The sequence below is a fragment of the Poromitra crassiceps genome (genome assembly GCF_964638095.1).
Source record: "Poromitra crassiceps genome assembly, chromosome: 27".
Lineage (NCBI taxonomy): Eukaryota > Metazoa > Chordata > Actinopteri > Beryciformes > Melamphaidae > Poromitra > Poromitra crassiceps.
The window spans coordinates 18,376,120-18,400,925 of NC_139650.1; the positions used below are offsets into that span (position 1 = coordinate 18,376,120).

Consider the following 24,806-nt stretch of genomic DNA (forward strand, 5'->3'; position numbering starts at 1 on the left):
TATATACAGCACCTGCAGGATGGTTCTGAGAGTATATATACAGCACCTGCAGGAAAGTTCTGAGAGTATATATACAGCACCTGCAGGAAGGTTCTGAGAGTATATATACAGCACCTGCAGGAAAGTTCTGAGAGTATATATACAGCACCTGCAGGAAAGTTCTGAGAGTATATATACAGCACCTGCAGGAAGGTTCTGAGAGTATATATACAGCACCTGCAGGAAGGTTCTGAGAGTATATATACAGCACCTGCAGGAAGGTTCTGAGAGTATATATACAGCACCTGCAGGAAGGTTCTGAGACTATATATACAGCACCTGCAGGAAGGTTCTGAGAGTATATATACAGCACCTGCAGGAAAGTTCTGAGAGTATATATACAGCACCTGCAGGAAGGTTCTGAGACTATATATACAGCACCTGTAGGAAAGTTCTGAGAGTATATATACAGCACCTGCAGGAAAGTTCTGAGACAGCACCTGCAGGAAGGTTCTGAGAGTATATATACAGCACCCGCAGGAAGGTTCTGAGAGTATATATACAGCACCTGCAGGAAGGTTCTGAGAGTATATATACAGCACCCGCAGGAAGGTTCTGAGAGTATATATACAGCACCTGCAGGAAGGTTCTGAGAGTATATATACAGCACCTGCAGGAAGGTTCTGAGAGTATATATACAGCACCTGCAGGAAGGTTCTGAGAGTATATATACAGCACCTGCAGGAAGGTTCTGAGAGTATAGCACCTGCAGGAAAGTTCTGAGACAGCACCTGCAGGAAGGTTCTGAGAGTATATATACAGCACCCGCAGGAAGGTTCTGAGAGTATATATACAGCACCTGCAGGAAGGTTCTGAGAGTATATATACAGCACCTGCAGGAAGGTTCTGAGAGTATATATACAGCACCTGCAGGAAGGTTCTGAGAGTATATATACAGCACCTGCAGGAAGGTTCTGAGAGTATATATACAGCACCTGCAGGAAGGTTCTGAGAGTATATATACAGCACCTGCAGGAAAGTTCTGAGACTATATATACAGCACCTGCAGGAAAGTTCTGAGAGTATATATACAGCACCTGCAGGAAGGTTCTGAGAGTATATATACAGCACCTGCAGGAAGGTTCTGAGAGTATATATACAGCACCTGCAGGAAGGTTCTGAGAGTATATATACAGCACCCGCAGGAAGGTTCTGAGAGTATATATACAGCACCTGCAGGAAGGTTCTGAGAGTATATATACAGCACCTGCAGGAAGGTTCTGAGAGTATATATACAGCACCCGCAGGAAGGTTCTGAGAGTATATATACAGCACCTGCAGGAAGGTTCTGAGAGTATATATACAGCACCTGCAGGAAGGTTCTGAGAGTATATATACAGCACCTGCAGGAAAGTTCTGAGAGTATATATACAGCACCTGCAGGAAAGTTCTGAGAGTATATATACAGCACCCGCAGGAAGGTTCTGAGAGTATATATACAGCACCTGCAGGAAGGTTCTGAGAGTATATATACAGCACCTGCAGGAAAGTTCTGAGAGTATATATACAGCACCCGCAGGAAGGTTCTGAGAGTATATATACAGCACCTGCAGGAAGGTTCTGAGAGTATATATACAGCACGTGCAGGAAGGTTCTGAGAGTATATATACAGCACCTGCAGGAAGGTTCTGAGAGTATAAGTACAGCACGTGCAGGAAGGTTCTGAGAGTATATATACAGCACCTGCAGGAAGGTTCTGAGAGTATATATACAGCACCTGCAGGAAGGTTCTGAGAGTATATATACAGCACCTGCAGGAAGGTTCTGAGAGTATATATACAGCACCTGCAGGAAGGTTCTGAGACTATATATACAGCACCTGCAGGAAGGTTCTGAGACTATATATACAGCACCTGCAGGAAAGTTCTGAGAGTATATATACAGCACCTGCAGGAAAGTTCTGAGACTATATATACAGCACCTGCAGGAAGGTTCTGAGAGTATATATATACAGCACCTGCAGGAAGGTTCTGAGAGTATATATACAGCACCTGCAGGAACGTTCTGAGAGTATATATACAGCACCTGCAGGAAGGTTCTGAGAGTATATATACAGCACCTGCAGGAAGGTTCTGAGAGTATATATACAGCACCTGCAGGAAAGTTCTGAGAGTATATATACAGCACCCGCAGGAAGGTTCTGAGAGTATATATACAGCACCTGCAGGAAGGTTCTGAGAGTATATATACAGCACCTGCAGGAAGGTTCTGAGAGTATATATACAGCACCTGCAGGAAAGTTCTGAGACTATATATACAGCACCTGCAGGAAGGTTCTGAGAGTATATATACAGCACCTGCAGGAAGGTTCTGAGAGTATATATACAGCACCTGCAGGAAGGTTCTGAGAGTATATATACAGCACCTGCAGGAAGGTTCTGAGACTATATATACAGCACCTGCAGGAAGGTTCTGAGACTATATATACAGCACCTGCAGGAAAGTTCTGAGAGTATATATACAGCACCTGCAGGAAAGTTCTGAGACTATATATACAGCACCTGCAGGAAGGTTCTGAGAGTATATATATACAGCACCTGCAGGAAGGTTCTGAGAGTATATATACAGCACCTGCAGGAAGGTTCTGAGAGTATATATACAGCACCTGCAGGAAGGTTCTGAGAGTATATATACAGCACCTGCAGGAAAGTTCTGAGAGTATATATACAGCACCTGCAGGAAAGTTCTGAGAGTATATATACAGCACCTGCAGGAAGGTTCTGAGAGTATATATACAGCACCTGCAGGAAGGTTCTGAGAGTATATATACAGCACCTGCAGGAAAGTTCTGAGAGTATATATACAGCACCTGCAGGAAAGTTCTGAGAGTATATATACAGCACCTGCAGGAAGGTTCTGAGAGTATATATACAGCACCTGCAGGAAGGTTCTGAGAGTATATATACAGCACCTGCAGGAAGGTTCTGAGAGTATATATACAGCACCTGCAGGAAGGTTCTGAGAGTATATATACAGCACCTGCAGGAAGGTTCTGAGAGTATATATACAGCACCTGCAGGAAGGTTCTGAGAGTATATATACAGCACCTGCAGGAAGGTTCTGAGAGTATATATACAGCACCTGCAGGAAGGTTCTGAGAGTATATATACAGCACCTGCAGGAAGGTTCTGAGAGTATATATACAGCACCTGCAGGAAGGTTCTGAGAGTATATATACAGCACCTGCAGGAAGGTTCTGAGAGTATATATACAGCACCTGCAGGAAGGTTCTGAGAGTATATATACAGCACCTGCAGGAAAGTTCTGAGACTATATATACAGCACCTGCAGGAAAGTTCTGAGACTATATATACAGCACCTGCACAACACAGAAAACTGAATCCAGTGAGAAGAGAATCCACAGCCTCTGAAAACACTGCTACTCTCTGAGCGTGACACGGAGAGCTCTGAAGAAGGCACCATTAATATTTAAGTCATGGAGCTGCAGCTCTAAAAGCCTGTACCATTACATTCTGATAAGGCGCTGTATCTCGCTGTTCCCATGGCACATTTATCAGGGATCTCCTCAAGCTCTGTATACACCAGAGTTTTGTGAGGGGCGGTACGAGAACTAGTGTTTCTTTTCAACCGCCCGATGCCTATCTACTGCTACTGGTGTTCTAATTGGGGCTGGAAAGGATGGGTATAATCTGTGCAGATTGATGACTCCACTCGAGATGTGTTTGTGTGTCTATCAGAGAGTGAAATGAGACTGTGGGGACGCTGCAGCACTGGGCTCTCTATCCCTGCATCTCTCTCAGATAAAACAGCCCAGTAGGATGGGAAGGAAGTGACCGCCATCGCTATTCTCTTCACAAACACATCCTCCATCAGAGTGACAAGCAGCACGGCCGCATCTCCATTCCTCTGCGGGACACTTCAGAACAGAAACAGATTAGCCGTGCTGCGTCAGAGTAAAGGGGGCCCAGACTGAAAGTCAGTTCCAAGTGATGAGATGAAGCAGACTGGAGGATGTGATGTGATGACATGAAGCAGACTGGAGGATGTGATGTGATGACATGAAGCAGACTGGAGGATGTGATGAGAAGCAGACTGGAGGATGGCACGTGTGGGTATGAATGAGATAGGGATGAATCAGGAGCCGAGGAGGGGTCAAGGTTTTTGTTGGCTCTGATGTGGGCCTTTGGCGGGGGACTACGCATGATCGGTCGTCGTAAAGACTGAATTTATGGAGCAATGTGTTTTTAAACGCACCCCAAGTTTCAGACTTCAAGTCATTTCAATGGAAAAATGTGGGACTTTGACATTCTCTAATGATACAGTAAAAATGCTTGATTTTGAGTGGTGTGGTCAGGTCAGGGTTATCCTGAATACAACCATGTCAGTCATTGTCAGAACTTATGGAGCAATGTGTTTTTACAGCTCCTGCAGTTTCAGAAAGGAAGCCATTTCAAGGTACAAATGTGGGACTTTAACTTTGAAAGTAACAATGGACTGCATTTACTGTATATAGCGCTTTTATCCAAAGTGCTTTACAGTGTGCCTACATTCACACATCCACACACCGAAGGCGGCCAGCTGCCACGCAGGGTGCTGGCACAGCCATCAGGAGCAATTTGGGTTTCAGTGTCTTTGCCCAAGGACACTTAGACATGTGGACTGGAGGAGCTGGGGATCGAACCACCGACCTTCTGATTAGTGGATGACCCGCTCTACCTACCGAGCCACAGCCGCCCCAACAATGCTTGATTCTGAGTTAGTGTCCTGGATTAACACAGTGTGATGCCCCCCCCCCCCCCCCCCCACCCCACACACACACACACACACACACACACACACACACACACACAAACACACACACACACACACTTATAAAGTGAAAATTACTATGGCAATAAATACCACAGATTTACGTGACTGTATTGCTAAAGTAGAGCCTCAACACACACATACAGTACCACACATTTAAGACACAATGTACAGTAGCATGCCTCTAAAAGACCTTTACATCATAGACATGATGGGGACTAATCATAACACACATGAATACACAGGGATGACAGTGACATCCAACGACAGTGTCGGAAGATATATGCTCAAGCTAATATGCTTTTAAGGAAATGTTCTATGTGTTGTGTAAATGTAAAATGTGCACTGTTCAGAGCATATGTCACCCCCTTGTATAGGGCTCATCTATGGTCCCATTACAGAGTGAAAAGCATGCAAAGTCTTAAAGTGGCATACAACATGCCGAGGTTACTTCTCCGTGTTCCCAGGTGGCATAGTGCCAGTCAGCTGTTTACCTCTGTTGATGTGCCCACCTGTGAGGCTTTGTTAAGGCCACTCATGTGTTTACCTCTGTTGATGTGCCCACCTGTGAGGCTTTGTTAAGGCCACTCATGTGTTTACCTCTGTTGATGTGCCCACCTGTGAGGCTTTGTTAAGGCCACTCATGTGTTTACCTCTGTTGATGTGCCCACCTGTGAGGCTTTGTTAAGGCCACTCATGTGTTTACCTCTGTTGATGTGCCCACCTGTGAGGCTTTGTTAAGGCCACTCATGTGTTTACCTCTGTTGATGTGCCCACCTGTGAGGCTTTGTTAAGGCCACTCATGTGTTTACCTCTGTTGATGTGCCCACCTGTGAGGCTTTGTTAAGGCCACTCATGTGTTTACCTCTGTTGATGTGCCCACCTGTGAGGCTTTGTTAAGGCCACTCATGTGTTTACCTCTGTTGATGTGCCCACCTGTGAGCCTTTGTTAAGGCCACTCATGTGTTTACCTCTGTTGATGTGCCCACCTGTGAGGCTTTGTTAAGGCCACTCATGTGTTTACCTCTGTTGATGTGCCCACCTGTGAGGCTTTGTTAAGGCCACTCATGTGTTTACCTCTGTTGATGTGTCCACCTGTGAGGCTTTGTTAAGGTGACTCATGTGTTTACCTCTGTTGATGTGCCCACCTGTGAGGCTTTGTTAAGGCCACTCATGTGTTTACCTCTGTTGATGTGCCCACCTGTGAGGCTTTGTTAAGGCCACTCATGTGTTTACCTCTGTTGATGTGCCCACCTGTGAGGCTTTGTTAAGGCCACTCATGTGTTTACCTCTGTTGATGTGCCCACCTGTGAGGCTTTGTTAAGGTGACTCATGTGTTTAGCTCTGTTGATGTGCCCACCTGTGAGGCTTTGTTAAGGCCACTCATGTACAACTTTATGCAGCGCCTGGAAGTGTCAAACAACAGCATCGTAGTGGCGCTAACAAACCCTATAAAGAGTTCTTACCGGGTCACGTCCAGGCTGTGCAAGCACTGGCTCAGCATCTTGCTACTGATTAGGTAGGAGTGCACTACAGCACTTTTATTGCACTATTGTATTTTATTTTATTAATCTCTTTTTCTACCTTTTTCCCATGTTGTATGTTATTGTATGATACATCTATGTGCTATGGACTTTTGTCTGAAATAAATATAATAATAATAATATAATAATAATTGGGCTAATTGAATTGAGAAGAGTCTCAGCTTTTCAGTCACACCCAATTTCTGCAATTCCAATATTGTTTAGGAGTCCTATGTGCAGAAATATTCAAATAAAAATAGGCAAAAATAACACATTTATAATGCATGCAAAAAAAACTGTTTTTTTGGAAGAAGAAAATGGATTGGCATAAAGGGAGACTTGTGGGTACCCATAGAACCCATTATCATTCAGATGTATTGAGGTGAGAGGTCAAGGGACCCCTTTGAATATGGCCATGCCTGTTTTTCCCTTACCAAAATTTACTCTAAATTTGGAGCGGTATTTAGCCCCCTTGCTGACAAGCTAGCATGTCACGGTTGGTATCAATAAGTCTTCTAGTTTCATATGATATCAGTAGCTTTGATCTAGCTTTAAAGATGAGCTCACTACAGCCTCTGAAAGACAGTCAAATTAGCTGCAGAATCATTTTGGCTGATGCCCCAGGGCACTCAGCCTGCCCATATAGTTGCTAATCTCTCAAGACTTTCAACTTGAATCGAAAATCTGTCGGCAAGCTCCGTGAAAAGCTGTGTACCAGCGCTCGCAGGGTGCAGGCTCGCAGGGTGCAGCAGGCCCAGTTCTACGGGGGTGCAAAAGCATGCATTGCACCCTTATTTTAATTGTCTGCATGCTCAGTTGAAAAGTTAAAAAAAAAAAAAAAAAAAAAAAAAAATCTAATAAATGCTGCAGCTGCACACTTACTGTTTGAACTTGAATTATAATTGTTGTTTTTCTTTGTTCTTTGATGTGAATTTATGGCTTTTTGGCACCTATATGTAACCTTTTAAGGTTGAGATAATTGTATTATCATTATATGGTCCAAATATTTCAGTAAAGCACTTGAAACACTTGAAATATTCTTGCTTGGGTGGTATCATTCTACTTGAAATGATGGTAAAATGTATTATTCTTAGTAAAATAACAGGTCAAATTTTTCGGACGGGCATCTGCACCCCTTCCTATCTAGGATGCATCCCTAGTCATCTTGTTCTGGAACCGGCCCTGGGGTGCAGGCTCACAGGGTGCAGGCTCACAGGGTGCACTTTACCCAATCAAAATGGAGTGAACCTGACCGAGTGTGTGTAGTCAAAACATACACGTTTTCAGCGTGTAGCAAGTTGCTACTTGCTACTAGCAACGAGCTAGAGTTGTTATTGTTGTTTCATAGTGACAGAGGGATTTGAGAGCGACATGCAGGGAGGGGAAAGGAAATCCATAAATGGTCAGAGCCGGTCGGTTGGAGCCAATGGGAGAGCTTGCAGGGGGCAGAGCCCCTTGAGTTCCTGTTTGAAATGAGGCTGCCCCCAGAGGTTAGAGAAAAATATATACTTTCTTTTTTAACCGATGGGTTCCCAGATTGTATAGTTGCTAATCCGGGCTTGCCTGAACTCAAATATATCTGTATTTTTCCTCTCACAACCCAAAATGAAAGAATAAAGTAATGTCCCTCACAATGTAGTGGGCTGTTTTAATTCATACGGCTAAAACCTCTATGCAGGAAAAACTGCTTGTTTTTACCTGAAGCAGAGGCACCACCAGGCCGCTTGGCTCCGCTCTGTTGGAACAGGGTGTCTTTGCTTTGGGCGCCCTCCTGCCCCACCTCTACTACCTGCACCTGCTGCAAGGGGGCGCTCCACTTCATGGTGTACTTGGGGCCAATGGGGACTAGACTGCTGATATCTGGAGGCCCCCTGGTGGAGGGAAGAGATAAAACATAAGGGGTAGGAGGAAAAAACAACCTAGGAAAAATTCCCTCCCAGAGACATTTTTGACACAGACACAAGGTGTCTGGAGCCACAAAACATATTCAAGCCTTATAACGATGTGTCTAAATGAGCCTATCAACATTAATAACAAAAACACAGTCTTTATTAGTCACAGACAACCACCACAACACATGCAGGTGCCGACCTGGGCAGTAGGCACTGAAGACATGGGGGAGACACACCCTCAGCGCCCACAGTGTCCAAGGCAGGAATCGAACCCAGGACCTTCTAGCTGTGAGGCGACAGCGCTACCACTGTGCCACCGTACGTTGAATAGGCTAGGTCTAATGAGCAATGAGCATGATTCATCGGAGGCAAACTTCTTTTTGTATTATTATTCAGTGTATCGGCTACACATTTTTACAACTGGAAAATGTAAGAATCACTTTATGGCCTACAACAATGATAAATGACAATGAAAAATGTTTAAAAATTAAGTTATTCATTTGCAGCCCATTTATTGTTTTTTCAACGTCACAGAGCCGCTGGAGAGCGGCTAAGGACTCACATGTGGCACCCGAGCCACAGGTTGGCTAACAGCACTAATCCCAGTATTCCACTAGGAGGAGTCAGGTGCAGCTCTTTGAAATGTCATGAATGAAGACCTGGGAGAGGGAATTACAAGCCGTCTGATCAGCCACGTTGTTCTCGACCCCCGTCTGTGAGAAGGAGCTCATTGCTATTCATGTATTCCTGTAAATCATACAGACAATCAACATTGTGATCGCTTTGCCAAGATCCTGTAGGACGGACAAAGTCAACTACGGGACGCTGGAGTTGAACGAGACATGGAGTGATAATTATTTGGAAGGCTTTAAGCGACATCTCTGACAGCAGCTCCGCAACATATAAAAAGAAAAAATCATTTTCCTCTTTACCTTCTCTCAAGACGGATGTGATCAATGGCGCTGTCATAGCGGATAAATTGGAAAGAACCCCAAAAAATATTTTATGTCAGTAATCTGGGACTCTCTTAGGCATTCGACCATTTGTTTAAAGCTGATAACGCTCCTGCTACTCCCGATAGCGCTGAAAACCGCTTAGTAGCTATTTCTCCCTACTATGCATTTTGCCCAAATATCCTTACAAAACCTAGAACATCATATTATGCAGGGTTCCTACACATTTTCAATAAAAAAAAAAGTCCATACTTTTTCCAGACGTTGATTTGTTTTGAAGATTTTGTCTGGTGTTCCATATGATTTACGCAGAGAGACATCTTGCACCTGCTAACTAGCTCATATCACTGAATAGATTAAGATTGTTCATTCAAGAACACTCTCATCATAGATTATTTAACCATTTATCACATAAATGGAAATACAGTTATGTTTGGCGCTGAAGGCTCCGCTCTTTACGAAGATGCTCCTCCCTGAACCGGCCCAGCAGCATCAAGCTGGGAGGGCAGCAAAATCCCCCATGGGGATACAAGAATCCAGATTAATTTAAAGCCATAGTGAGTAACAGAGGGAGCCTAAGCAAGACATGGAATACATAGAGGGCACACTATCTCATGCCTTCTGGTTCTGGACCAAAATATTTGATTGGTACTCTAAGGCTTACAAAATAACCCTCCAGCCGGAGGCAGAACTTTCCATCTTCGGCTGCTCAGAGTCCTGTCTGAACTTCCCTACAGCTGTGCAGCAGTCTCTGACACTGGGGACAACTGTTGCCAAAAAACTAATTCTGAAGGAATGGAGTCGTCCTCTTCACCCTCTTTCCAACTGTGGTTGACGGACATGACCTCTGTTATACGGATGGAGAGACTTGGGTTCCTGTGGACCAATTCACTTAAAAAGTTTTTGGGCCTTTTGGGAGCCGTTTCTAGCCTACCTCGATGAGGTTAGTTTCTAGCCTACCTCGATGAGGTTAGGGGTGACGGGTGACTCGCCTGGCTGGTTTCTCATGGACCCCTTGTGTGGGATCCCAGGAACAATATCTCTCACAAGGACAATCTCGTAATATTGAATGTCAATAATATATGTATGTTTTTTTTCTTCTTCTTCTTTTCTCGTGTCTGAGCGTGTTCGTTTGTCTTATTTGTGCATAGTTTTGAAATTTTTTAAATAAAATATTGGAAAAAAAGAGACATGGAATACATGTCTCTTTTTGAGTCATGCAGGCTCTTGAGCTAGAATACATGTTTAGCCTTTGAGCCATGCAGTCTCTGAGCTAGAAAGGTGGAGGCTGGGGAGGTGGAGGCAAAGCATTGCCAGCAGCAGCAGTGTGAAGCAGCATGGGTGGAGCAAAGATCAGAGTGAGAGAGGAGGCCGTATTTAAAAGCCTTATTGCGAGAATGGCTGTGATTGGTGAATGAACAATGATCCAATCAGCAGCTGACAGCTGGTTACAGCTAGGGGGCGTAGTAGCGTATGACTTCCGTGTCTCAAATGAACTAATGCGAGGCTTCATTTCTTCACAGACATAAATTATATCAGAATATGTGAGATGATTGACAGGGTTCCTACATGCTTTCCATTTTAAAATCACATATTTTTCCCAGACCCTGTGTTCTTGACTGGATTTGTTTTTGGTCTGTATTTGATATAATGCATGCTGACAGCGGCCGGGTAATAAGAGCCTCCCTCTATCTGCACATTATTCTTCACATCAACAAAAACTGTGGTTCTACAAGAACATAAAAGCTACATGTGCATCGGACCTGAACCACAACATTTTCCATACTTTTCCAGGCATTTTTTTCCTCCAAATTCCCAAACTATTCAAGAGCTGGAAATGATCAAATTGATTGTTAATAGTTTTCCAGACCTGCGTATGAACCCTGCCTGAACCGCCTAATAGCTATTTCTCTTCAGTATGCCAGAATATTTCATGCAAGAACTATGTGTTATGGCCACATTAGAACTAGTGTTGCTGAAAACACAGTTTATAGCTGCTTATTCTACCAGGGGGACTTACTTGACATTTATGTTCGCACAGATGAGCACATCATCAAAGAGGAAGACCTTTCTCTCCTTGGACTTCAGGACCTGCCCCCGTTCACCATACACCGTCTCAATCAGCGTCTCACAAAGCACCAGAGAGCCAGGCTGCTCCGAGTTCAGCTGCTGAAAGAGACAGAGCAATCAGATCAGAAAGCACCAGAGAGCTAGGCTGATCCCAGTTCAGCTGCTGAAAGAGACAGAGCAATCAGATCACAAAGCACCAGAGAGCCAGGCTGATCCCAGTTCAGCTGCTGAAAGAGACAGAGCAATCAGATCAGAAAGCACCAGAGAGCCAGGCTGATCCCAGTTCAGCTGCTGAAAGAGACAGAGCAATCAGATCAGAAAGCACCAGAGAGCTAGGCTGATCCCAGTTCAGCTGCTGAAAGAGACAGAGCCATCAGATCAGAAAGCACCAGAGAGCTAGGCTGATCCCAGTTCAGCTGCTGAAAGAGACAGAGCCATCAGATCACAATGCACCAGAGAGCCAGGCTGATCCCAGTTCAGCTGCTGAAAGAGACAGAGCCATCAGATCACAATGCACCAGAGAGCCAGGCTGATCCCAGTTCAGCTGCTGAAAGAGACAGAGCCATCAGATCAGAAAGCACCAGAGAGCCAGGCCGAGATGAAATATCCCAACTCAAGCTAAATTTCGCTGGCAACAGTCGCTCGCCGCTCAACGCTGATTGGCTGCCATAACCCCGGAGTATTTATTCATTCTTGCATCGGGGGAAAACGCAGTTGTTTGTTTGCGTTTTCATCCTGTCTAACGTTAGAGCTGTGTGCTGCTTGTTTCTTGACAGTGAAGATATTACAAGCTAGGTGGAAAAACCTTAAGGACACCTACAGGAGGCTGGTAAAACTATACAAGGAGGAGGGGAGGAGTAGGGGTGGGAATCGTGGAGTAACTCACGATACGATATGCTCACGATACTTGGCCCTCGATAACGATATTATCACGATACAGCGATTCTGCGATAATCGATATATTGGAAGAAATTTAACCTACGATACATCACGATATCTGTGTAACTGAAGAGAAAAAAATACCCCTAAAAGGCAAGAAGCAGGTATTATGTATGTATTAGCAGAATTGACATGAACTCTCTCAGAGTTCACTCACTCACTCATACCATTTTCGATACCACGGAGGAAAAGTTACACATTAAGTATTTTTATTATTATTATTAAAACAAGAAAACCTATATAACCTACCTACCTATATAATTTCTAAAAGTAGATATTAATGATCAAACATTTCCATTCATGTAGCCTACAGTATTTATGTTTTTTTATGTCTACAAACATAAATAAACGTCAACTTGAAACTATGTTTCAACTACCACACACAGCATAATATTTTAGCCTGTTTATTTAAATTATTATTATTATTATTATTATTTTTTAAATAAACATATCGATACTTGGTGCCAGTGTATCGATAACGTATCGCAAATGGAAATATCGCGATACCGTGAGTATTGATATTTTGTCCCACCCCTAGGGAGGAGTGGATCTGACCAGAGAACAAAGCCATGGAATCATGTCACGGTCCTGTCTTTCCTCAAACCCCTTTACGCTCCCCGACCGACCTCGGAATTGTGCCTGTTGACGAGCGATTTAAACACAGCGACAGAGCCATTCCAAAGGGTTGAATCGAGCGACAGGGAGAAAAATAAATATCTGGGTGTGAACACAGCTAAAGGCTGCATTACAAAAAAGTGATGTCCTTTTCTGAACTCACCAGACTGTTCTATCTGTTCTATTATTTGTCTTTACCCACTCAGTCATTATATCCACATTACTGATGATTATTTATCCAAAACCTCATTGTCTCAATATTATGTGAAAGCAACAATAATCATCCCTACAATATTGTTGCAATATTAATATTGAGTTATTTCGTCAAAAATATTGTGATATTTGATTGTATCCATATCGAGCAGCCATACTTAGAGCTGAACATTGATCCTACTTTGTATAAAATACCGACATATAATAATGGTGCATCGCCATTCAGCCTAAGAATACCGGGATATGATTTTTGGTCCATATCGCCCAGCCCTACTTTACACGCAGGCACACACACACACACACACACACACACACACACACACACACACAGTAAAAGAATCCAACAACAACAGATGCAATTTATGCTGCAGTCAGTCTCCTGGCACACACTGTGCGTATGTTTGGCATGGGGGGAAACCGCAACAGAAAGCCGTTTTTATCACTTTGGTCCAGCTTCTGTTATGACTGCCTCAATCAATACTGTGAGTGTGAGGCATTCTGCACTCATCTTCTAAGCTGCATCCATCAAGCACAAACAGCAGGTACAGTCCAGAAGCGGAGCCCACATCCCCGGATCACTCGTGTTTGCTCAATAGAAAGCGATTTTAGTGCACAATGATTGTCTCCGTTGTGGCCGTTCTAAGAGCCGCAGTGCAGTAACACTTCTGACCACATGTCACAGAGTAGGAGGTTGGTATCTGCGGGCGATCTGGAGCAGCTTTTGGCTGTGGCTCAGATAGCACAGAGAGGAGTCATTAGTCTGACTGGGACTGTCTCCCTCCAGGCACAGGCAGTGAGAACACATTCTCAACCTTTTCCATGTCAGGGACATTTAGTCCACAGTAGGGCTACGGACCCCCATTTGACGAGATTGTGTCTCTCCGAACCGATAATATTGTTATGATAATATTGTTATTGCTAGATATGATTTTGTGCAGAATGTCACGACTGTCTGTATTGTACGTAGAGTGATAACAGAGACGAGAGATCAAAACCGTCTTTTTTCTACTTCTTGTCAACTTAATAGTGGTGAAGTTGAATAATTGCTGCAGACCACACCCACATTGAGAACCACTGCTCTATTAGAATAGAGTAGACCCTTAAAGTCTTCAACCAGAATAATGCACTGCATCTTGACATCAGATCGTTCAATCGCCACCCTTTGACATCACCAATGCACGATGTCATCGCAAGACCCCCCCGTTGTCGGACAGTGTGTGTGTGTGTGTGTGTGTGTGTGTGTGTGTGTGTGTGTGTGTGTGTGTGTGTGTGTGTGTGTGTGTGTGTGTGTGTGTGTGTGTGTGTGTGTGTGTGTGTAACCGGTTCTCACTCACACTGTTATCTGCCCCATGTGTGTGTGTGTGTGTGTGTGTGTGTGTGTGTGTGTGTGTGTGTGTGTGTGTGTGAAACCGGTTCTCACTCACACTGTTATCTGCCCCATTCCGGCGACTTGGAGACTTTGAGACAAAGAATGAATATTTCATTGGACGGTTATGGGGGCAATAGAGGAGAGCGTTTCCTATTCGAATTCTGCAGCGTCACCGCAGCAAATGGAATTGTGTGTGGAGAGGAGGAGAGGAGGAGAGGAGGAGAGGAGGAGAGGAGAGGAGAGGAGAGGAGAGGAGAGGAGAGGAGAAGAGGAGAGGAGGAGAGGAGGAGAGGAGGAGAGGAGAGGAGAGGAGAGGAGAGGAGAGGAGAGGAGAGGAGAGGAGAGGAGAGGAGAGGAGAGGAGAGGAGAGGAGGAGAGGAGGAGAGGAGGAGATTGGCTGAATCAGCTGATCTCAGGGTCCTGGTTTGGAAAGCAAGGGCTGATAGAGAGACATAAAGAGAGCACGGGAGAGTGAGACCGAGGGAGAGAGGGAGAGAAAGACAGGAAGAGAGATACGTGTAGTGAGACAGTAAGCAAGAGAGGAGCAGAGAAACAGGGGGAATAGAAAAGAGGTGAAGTGGAGAAAGATAGAGAGACAGAGAGAGATGGGGGAGAAAGGGAGAGAGGGGGAGGAAAGGAAAGAGGGAGAGAGATAGAGAGAGGAGAGGGAGGGAGAGAGAGAGAGGGGGAGGGAAGGAAAGAGGGAGATCGATAGAGAGAGAGAGAGGGGGAGGGAGAGCAGAGAGAGAGCGACGGGTTTAAGGAGATAGCTCTCTCACAGTTTCCAATTAACTGTCTCATTTACCTCCTAATTCTTCTTATTCAGAGCAGCATTTGTTCAGATTTGCAGCGGCAGGCCAGGGCCGTATGTGCTCAATGGAACGGAGAGGCCACGCCTCTGCCAGGGCCGTATGTGCTCAATGGAACGGAGAGGCCACGCCTCTGCAGGCCAGGGCCGTATGTGCTCAATGGAACGGAGAGGCCACGCCTCTGCCAGGCCAGGGCCGTATGTGCTCAATGGAACGGAGAGGCCACGCCTCTGCAGGCCAGGGCCGTATGTGCTCAATGGAACGGAGAGGCCACGCCTCTGCCAGGGCCGTATGTGCTCAATGGAACGGAGAGGCCACGCCTCTGCCAGGGCCGTATGGGCTCAATGGAACGGAGAGGCCACGCCTCTGCCAGGCCAGGGCCGTATGGGCTCAATGGAACGGAGAGGCCACGCCTCTGCCAGGGCCGTATGGGCTCAATGGAACGGAGAGGCCACGCCTCTGCCAGGCCAGGGCCGTATGGGCTCAATGGAACGGAGAGGCCACGCCTCTGCCTCGGCAGTGTGCTGCCTTCTTGTTTAGGGATGATAATAGGTATCATTTCTACAGTCATGTGACATGTGATGACTATATACTGATTTAATCATGTGATGACTATATACTGATTTAATCATGTGATGACTATATAATAATAATAATAATGATAATAACTTTATTTATAGAGCACCTTTCACAGACCGAAATCACAAAGTGCTTTACAAAGCAAAAGAAAATACAGAGAATACAATATTAAAATCGAGAATAAAAAATAGAGGTCACTGAACATAGTGTTCAGGACAGTAAACAAAGGGTAGAGCAAAACTACACAATACAAACGGACCACGTTGTTAAAGATACATCATTCAATAAAACATCATGTGTGTGTGTGTGTGTGTACATGTGTGTGTGTACATGTGCGTGTGTACATGTGCGTGTGTGTATCCAGTCACCTTACTGAGCAGGCGGTCGCTGACGCTGCGAGCCAGCTGTTGCGTCTCTGCGAGCTGGTCGGCGACTCGCTTCTGTTCGTTCAGCTTCTCGGCGAGCATCTCCAGCTCAGTCAGGGCCAGCTGCAGGGGCAGGCGGTCCACGTGACCCTTAGGGGTGTTCTTAAGCATGTCCTACAAAGAGAAGGTTGCAAGTTAAGATACAGTACGTAGCGACTACAAGATCCTCATCAGGTGTCAGAGAGCAGTCAACAGGTAGCCTACCAGCTGTGCCAGGCTGCTTCATACAGTGACATTGTTTGGAGAAAAGAGGCTGTCGTCCTGATAAATCATTATGTCGAGCAGCACAGCACAACTAAATACTGTAGTTATAAACAGCACAGAGGAAACTCTCCTGTGGAAATATTTTTTAGACAGATTCATGGATGCATGTTTCAGGGAGCTGCTACAGATGACAGCCTGCGTCTGCCTCCTCACCCCGTGTCTTGCTCTCTCATTGGCTGCAGCTGGTTGAACGGCTTCTCCGACACGACCAGATATCAAGCAGGCTAGATATCTGTCAGACCTCTGTGACTCGTCGGTGAGCACTCAGCATCTGAGACATCCCTCACTGCCTTCAGCTTCAGCATCTGAGACATCCCTCACTGCCTTCAGCTTCAGCATCTGATACATCCCTCACTGCCTTCAGCATCTGAGACATCCCTCACTGCCTTCAGCTTCAGCCTCTGAGACATCCCTCACTGCCTTCAGCTTCAGCATCTGATACATCCCTCACTGCCTTCAGCATCTGAGACATCCCTCACTGCCTTCAGCTTCAGCCTCTGAGACATCCCTCACTGCCTTCAGCTTCAGCATCTGAGACATCCCTCACTGCCTTCAGCCTCTGAGACATCCGTCACTGCCTTCAGCGTCAGCTCCCTGTCATGTGTGATTTAGTCCACACACACACACACACACACACACACACACACACACACACACACACACACACACCCCCCCACACACACACCCCCACACACACACACACACACACACACACACACACACACACACACACACACACACACACACACACACACACACACACACACACACTTCCTCTTTGGAGTACTGAGTTTAGGCAAGAAGAAGAAAGCACCTGATTCACATTCATAACTTATCTTTTGAATTCATGGATAATCGATGCCTACTGAGGGATGAAATGAGCTGCAGCTCCAGCAAGACAAGTTCAATTCCAAATCTTTGCACATAAGAGAGAGTGGAACAGTCACGGCACATGTAAAGCTCTTTGCACAGAAGAGAGAGTGGAACAGTCACGGCACATGTAAAGCCAGCCAGATGAGAAAGTGACGTGGCCAGATGCTTTTCTTGCATAACACAACAGTGTGTGCGGTTTGACTTCTTGCACCTTGGAGAAAGTTACAATCCATTATTGATCCATGGCCTACAGCTCTGCATCTTGTTATGTGCCATCTCATCTTCTACCTCCTTGGGCTTTGTAATATGGTTGCAGTTTGCACGACGTACAGGGATTCACTTCACTAAAGGCAATAGGCTCTATGCATGCACGCTGCCCCCCCCCTCCCACCTCTAAAATCTAATTATAAACCAGATAGATGTATGTCCGTTGCATGTACAAGTAACCTACTTGTACAGCAGGTGGCGGTAAGCACCTTGAAGGTGTCAGCGACCCGCCTATAAACCGAGAAAAGAAGAAAGCTTGTGTTAGCTAGCTATTAGCTCTGTGCGCTACATTACTAATGTGGTGATAAAATGCCACTGATGACCAGTCTGACGGAACAGTCGGCCAGTACGAGTCATGCTGTTTCCATAAAGGGAAGCAGCTAGTTGTTGATATTTATAACAGCATTGAGGCTCTAACTACAATAGCAGTTTTATCGATGCGGACAACTGTCATGGCGCGACTTCCGCTCAGCCATTTCCGCTCTGAGAACGCCTCCTCGACTCTGATTGGCTAAACGGACGGTGTGACTATCCATCCATCCAGAAAAAGTTCAGCCCTCTTGAACTTTTCTGTCCATCAAAACATAACGTGTGCAGATCTGCTTCATCAGTGCTGCACAGACAGACAGACAGACAGACAGCTGTGTTGAAAATGAATGGAAGTGAACAGAGAAATGATCGCAGACGGACAGACAGCACGGATCAGTGTGGCCCCGCCCCCTGAATCCAGTGTGAAAAGCCCTTATTGGTGCGAAAGTGTCAAACACAGAAGGGTGGCGTGCTGCGTGCTGCGTGCTGCATGCTGCGTGCTGCGTGCTGCGTGCTGCGTGCTGCGTGCTGCGTGCTGCGTGCTGCATGCTGCGTGCTGCATGCTGTGTGCCTACAGCCTATTATGACTGATGCTGTCCAGGCAACATGAAGTTAGTATCATACCTGCAGAAGCAACATGAAGTTAGTATCATACCTGCAGCAGCAAGATGAACTGAGGGAATCGCTGAATGGGCTTCACCATCAGGCCATACAGAGTGATCCGGTCCAGACTGGATGCCTGCTTCTTCTGGAAAAACCAAAGGCAAGAACAGTGTTGTCTGTTGATTGTGTTGATACTGTTATAAATAAATATCTTGGCATTTGACAAAAATCTGAACTTCAAAAATCACATTGAATCGCACAAATGGTAAAATGGTAAATGGCCTGCATTTATATAGCACTTTTATCCAAAGCGCTTTACAATCAGTAGATAGTCTACATTCACCCATTCATACACCGATGGCGGCAGGCTGCCACGCAGGGTGCCTACACACCATCGGGAGCAAGGAGGGTTAAGTGTCTTGCCCAAGGACACAACGACAGCAGCTGGGAGGGAGCGGGGATCGAACCGCCAACCCTTGCGTCATTGGCCGACCCGCTCTACCTCCTGAGCTAAAGCCGCACATTGAAAAACTCAAGTTTACGCTGGATTTCTTATACAGATTCAAATCATGTTTCTTTCTATCTTCTTGTAAACGACTGCTGACGGGCCTTTTCCTGTCTCAGCTGGATAATGGCGATACCATTTATAGATTTGCTTGTCCCGCCTTCTTGGCCAAACTTGCTCCACTTTATTTCAAACTCAGCCTACAGGACGCATCACTGCACACTGTACAATCTGGCTGGATGGACTTCACTTCACTTGCAACGCACAGGATACAGCACTGGTATATTCTAATGTACAAGGCCGTTCTAGGCAAGTTACCCTTGCATATTAGTTCCAGTTTGCATAATACTCATAACTCTTACAACCTCAGATACAACACTTGGCTACATTTTAAGGTACCAAGTGTGTGAACTGAGGCTGGAAAAATGAGTTCATTTGATTTTGGCCCTTGGTCTTGGAATGAAGTAGCCTGGAGTTGACAGTTCAGTCTGAATATCAGGCTAAGAATGGCCCGCAGACTCTTCTAAAATTAGTCTCCCATCGCTTTGTTCCGTTTTAAACAAAACATATCTGAAATCCTGATGACGAGCTGCTCTTGTTGCAATCAATGCACAACTATTTTTCCACATTCTTTATTTCTTATGTATTTTGTTGTTTTCCTGTGACTATTGTGACAAGCCAATTTGTTTGCTCTGTGACTGATTGCTGCGGCTTGTCGGTTGGTTGGAACAGCACCTTTGCTCCGTTGTGTGTCATGCCTTCTGCAACCTGACATTTGCAGAGGGGCTTGATTGCAATTTCAGAATATAGACTTCTGATGTGTAGATGGTAGTTTTCACTTGATTCTTTTTATTCTATTGTTGTTTGTATTATTGTTTTGTTTCTTTTTCTTTTTCTTTTATAATATTATTTTTCCAGATTTTTTATCCCATTTTCTATGCCCCATTAGTGCTCATTTTAATTTATTTATCTGCCGATCTGGGGAGAGCCAAAACTGGCTCCATGCTTCCTCCGAGACATGGGCAGTTAGCCAGCCGCTTCTTTTCACCTGACAGGGGAAGCTTCACCGGTAGGACATAGCAAGTGGGAGGATCGCGCTATTCCAACGAGTTCCCCTCCCTCCGAACAGGTGCCCCTAACGACAAGAGGAGGCATCACTTCAGCGACCAGCATATTGCATGTTTTGGTGAAGGGGGTTCCTATATGAAGGAAACCCCCGGGGGGCACGGGGAGAACATGCAAACTCCACACAGAAAGGCCCTTTTGACAACCCCACCCGGGCGGTGGGCACTGGAGGACATGCGGACGGGCACGCATTCCTTCAGCGCTCACAGCGTCCCAGGTGGGAATCGAACCCAGGACCTTCGAGCTGTGAGGCGAGAGCGCTTACCACTGCGCCACCGTGCCCCGCTATTGTTTTGTTTCTTACATGTTAACATGTACAATCTGACATGTAACTTTGCTGCCTTCTTGGCCAGGTCGCAATTGTAAAAGAGATGTTATATCTCAATTGTTTTGATCTTGTTAAATAAAGGTTAAAGACAAAAGAAAAAAGTACAGAGTCAACTCTGGGCTTTAGTAGAGACAAGCAGGACATCGAGAGGAAGACGTCTTCTTCCACAGGAAGGAAGACAAGTGAACTGTGTTCCTCCCACTTTGAGAGAAGCTTGATAGAATCCTCTGGAGACTGTGTGTGACTGTGTGTAGGCGTGCGAGTGTGTGGAGAAGGTAGGAAAAGCAGGGCCTGTTAGTCATATGAGAGTAGCAGGATGAGCTGCTTCATGAGTGCGTTATGTCTTCTATGTAGGAGTGTGGGTGGAGGTCAGAAGACGCGTTATGTCTTCTATGTAGGAGTGTGGGTGGAGGTCAGAAGATGCGTTATGTCTTCTATGTAGGAGTGTGGGTGGAGGTCAGAAGACGTGTTATGTCTTCTATGTAGGAGTGTGGGTGGAGGTCAGAAGACGTGTTATGTCTTCTATGTAGGAGTGTGGGTGGAGGTCAGAAGACACGTTAGGAGTGTGGGTGGAGGTCAGAAGACGTGTTATGTCTTCTATGTAGGAGTGTGGGTGGAGGTCAGAAGACACGTTATGTCTTCTATGTAGGAGTGTGGGTGGAGGTCAGAAGACGTGTTATGTCTTCTATGTAGGAGTGTGGGTGGAGGTCAGAAGACACGTTATGTCTTCTATGTAGGAGTGTGGGTGGAGGTCAGAAGACGTGTTATGTCTTCTATGTAGGAGTGTGGGTGGAGGTCAGAAGACGCGTTATGTCTTCTATGTAGGAGTGTGGGTGGAGGTCAGAAGACGGCGGGATACTGCATGTTATCAATTCAGCCGAAAAGTGGCAAATTTGTGCCACACTGAACTGGCAAACCATCAGACACATTTAGTGTATGTTATGAAATGTTGTCTGAGCTGAACTATGAGAGAAGGAACGAGAACAAAAATATTTTTACAGGATCTTTTAAGACTGATCCAAGAGCTCTTCTTACCTATTAATTAACACTTATTAGTAGTAGTTATACTAAGGTAAGGTAAGGTAGTTATACAGTATACACGTTATACACACACATTATGTCTGGTGTGTGTGGGAGGGTTTTTGTGAGCCTGATCCAGTTCAAATAATCTGTGAAGTGAATTCCTCACTTGATTTCTCCAATGACAAACCCACTGACCTAACTCCTCCCTTTTCTAACATCCAAGTTGTCTACAGTGTTACTTCACATCCTGTGTACTGTTACTTCACATCCTGTGTACTGTTACTTCACATCCTGTGTACTGTTACTTCAGATGCTGTGTACTGTTACTTCAGATGCTGTGTACTGTTACTTCAGATGCTGTGTACTGTTACTTCAGATGCTGTGTACTGTTACTTCAGATGCTGTGTACTGCTAATTGCAGAAGAGTAATGTTGCCTGGCAGCAAGTGTTACATTAACAAATGAAACTGTCTCTTTTCCCTATCTTAATGTTTTTATATTAATGTCACAAATTTAGATACGTCGGAATCCTTATAGGATAATTTTATATATTCATTTTGGGGAAATAAAATACAAACTAAGTTCATGGATCTGACTAAAGTTAGCCACTGCCCCCCCCCCCCCATGTTATGCTATTGATCTTTTTGTATTAATAGACATCACCTTTTCAAATGCTAGTCATCTCATTTTGTAAAGAAATGCCATTTTCTTGTATTTGCACTTACTATGTAATAAGACTATATAAGTGTTAATAATAGCATCATACAGTAAACACATTTATTGTTAGATTATAAAACATTATAAGCACTTATAATAAATAAACAATTTACAGACGCTTAAGAGAGGAGTTGCAGGTTAAGCTCACAGACAAACCAGTGTACAGCTGCAGGTTAAGCTCACAGACAAACCAGTGTACAGCTGCAGGTTAGACTCACAGACAAACCAGTCTACAGCTGCAGGTTAAACTCACAGACAAACCAGTCTACAGCTGCAGGTTAAACTCACAGACAAACCAGTCTACAGCTGCAGGTTAAACTCACAGACAAACCAGTGTACAGCTGCAGGTTAAACTCACAGACAAACCAGTGTACAGCTGCAGGTTAAACTCACAGACAAACCAGTGTACAGCTGCAGGTTAAACTCACAGACAAACCAGTGTACAGCTGCAGGTTAAACTCACAGACAAACCAGTGTACAGCTGCAGGTTAAACTCACAGACAAACCAGTGTACAGCTGCAGGTCCCTTTGCATTGAAAGCACAGGTAGCTGACCTGAAGGTAAACAGGTCTTTATTCTATTAACCGGCTCATATGGCAATAACATTTTTCCTCTTTTGCACCAGCCTGTTTTATGAAATGATAAATGATCTTATTTGAGGGATTCTCTATTTGTTTGATTTTTATGTGTTCAGTTTATATTGCTCCATCCGTGTTGTTTATACCCTGTTGTTTACCTGAGTGGATAAACAATTTCCCTTTGGGACAATAAAGATATTGAACTATTGAACTATTGTAAATGTGACGTTGTGTCCTTTGAGCCCTGATGGTCACATGCACGCAGCCAGCCAGCAGGACCGTGTTTCCCAAGCAACACAATGAAATGTGTCCTTGAACGTGCGTCTTTGCCTGTCAGTGTCGTCTAGCCAATATATTCTCAGTTGTGTCTGATCACTGCCAATAGAGCTGCAGCAGGCGGCGCCGGGGAGACAGAGGACAGAGATGGTCCTCCAGTCACATCGCCCGGGCAGGCGGGCACCCACTGAGAGGAACCAGTCACATGGCCCACTGAGAGGAACCAGTCACATGGCCCGGACGGGCACCCACTGAGAGGAACCAGTCACATGGCCCGGGCGGGCGGGTGGGCACCCACTGAGAGGAACCCGTCACCAGAGTGAAACGGGCGGATGTTAGCTGGAGTTAACACGTCGGCTGTGCCTAAATCAGCGGCACAGCTCAGTCATCAAGGCACTATTTGTGCGTGCAAATGTTTGATGCAGGGCATTTGTTCAACTCAGCACATTTAAAGGCACGCTGGAGTGAATTTCATATTTTGCTCACTCTATCATACCATTCACCTACTTGATAATATATGCCAAAAAAATGACTAACATTTTCTTTTTTCACTGAAAAATAGATAATATTGAGTGTTTATTTATTTTTCTTTGGGGGAGGGGGGGTTCTTCCATATTAGGCAAGCTTAGAAGAACCCACTCAATATTAAAAACAGGATCAAATAAGAATGTCTTCTTCAATTATTTTCAGATTTCAGTATTTTAGTGTAGGACAACATTTAAAAGCTTACAATCTGCACTTTCAAAATCTGAAGGGGAAAAAAGATCTTCCCCTACTCAAAACACCAGCCCTTGTGACATGTTAGTTATTATTAGGTATTAATTATTATTATTAGATATTAGTTGAAACTTTTGAAAGATCCCGCCCTGTTTCAATAGGAAAAACAGCAGCAAGATGCATTGTGACTTTAAATCACTTCCTGGCAGCCTCCATGGGCCTTGGCACTGTCTTTCTCTGTTGATGATCCCTTGAAAACTCAAGCACACACAGTAAACAACAAGACACCTCTCGTTTGATTAGTTGTGGGAGTTGTCAATTTGCTTTGCTATTCCAGTTATAGACCAAGTAACACACAGTCTAATTAATTTCCTTCAGTTTTGTGACTCAACAGTTCATATCCGATTTAATTTACTTTTTTCCGCCTTCTTTTCCCTCATGCAAACCATGGGAGCACTAGACTAGACATATTGCAATGTTTCGGGTGCATGAGGAAAGGAGACTGACTGTCTGACTGTCTGAAAAGATGCTACAGCGTTAGCCAACAAATGCTACCCCGGCAGAATGTGTAAGCACACAGTTGTGGGTACACCCTTTTACACCGGGTACACTGATTATTATCAATATTGGTTTAATTTCTTAGGTCTCTACCGGCAAAGTCTTCTGTTGTTTTCCTTTGTCTGTATTCTGATTTTAAAGCCCCAATCAGTAACTTTTTCACCTTAATATAACAGCTTTTTAGTCATTGAAGATGGTACAGTGACTTATAACAGAGAGAATGTCACCTCTATTGGTCACACACCGCCCTCCAAAGGCCTCTCCTGGGACTAAGCATTTTTGTGCCTGCATCCCCGAGGCAGCATGCGCTGTACAGCGGAAGCGCTGTCTTCAGGAAAACAAGGAAGTAACTCGGTGCGGATTTGCTACGAAAGTAACTATATGGATTATTATTTCATCACGTGGTGAGTACCCGATGTCACAACATGTACATAGAGCGTTCTGGCACTGTGTTTTTTTTTTTACTTT

The 24,806-nt window shown here is 44.9% G+C and overlaps 1 protein-coding gene across 1 annotated transcript in view; it reads right to left on the minus strand.

Annotated features, from left to right (window-relative positions):
* The window catches only part of arhgef10la (Rho guanine nucleotide exchange factor (GEF) 10-like a), a gene marked incomplete at both ends in the record, with an annotated part of 249,251 nt that overhangs the window by 165,456 nt on the left and 58,989 nt on the right, over positions 1-24,806 (minus strand). Inside the window, 4 exons of the mRNA XM_083661638.1 lie at positions 8,031-8,203; positions 11,198-11,346; positions 16,140-16,310; positions 18,565-18,657. Coding sequence (XP_083517764.1) covers positions 8,031-8,203; positions 11,198-11,346; positions 16,140-16,310; positions 18,565-18,657 — 586 coding nt within the window. The remainder of the gene's footprint in view (positions 1-8,030; positions 8,204-11,197; positions 11,347-16,139; positions 16,311-18,564; positions 18,658-24,806) is intronic.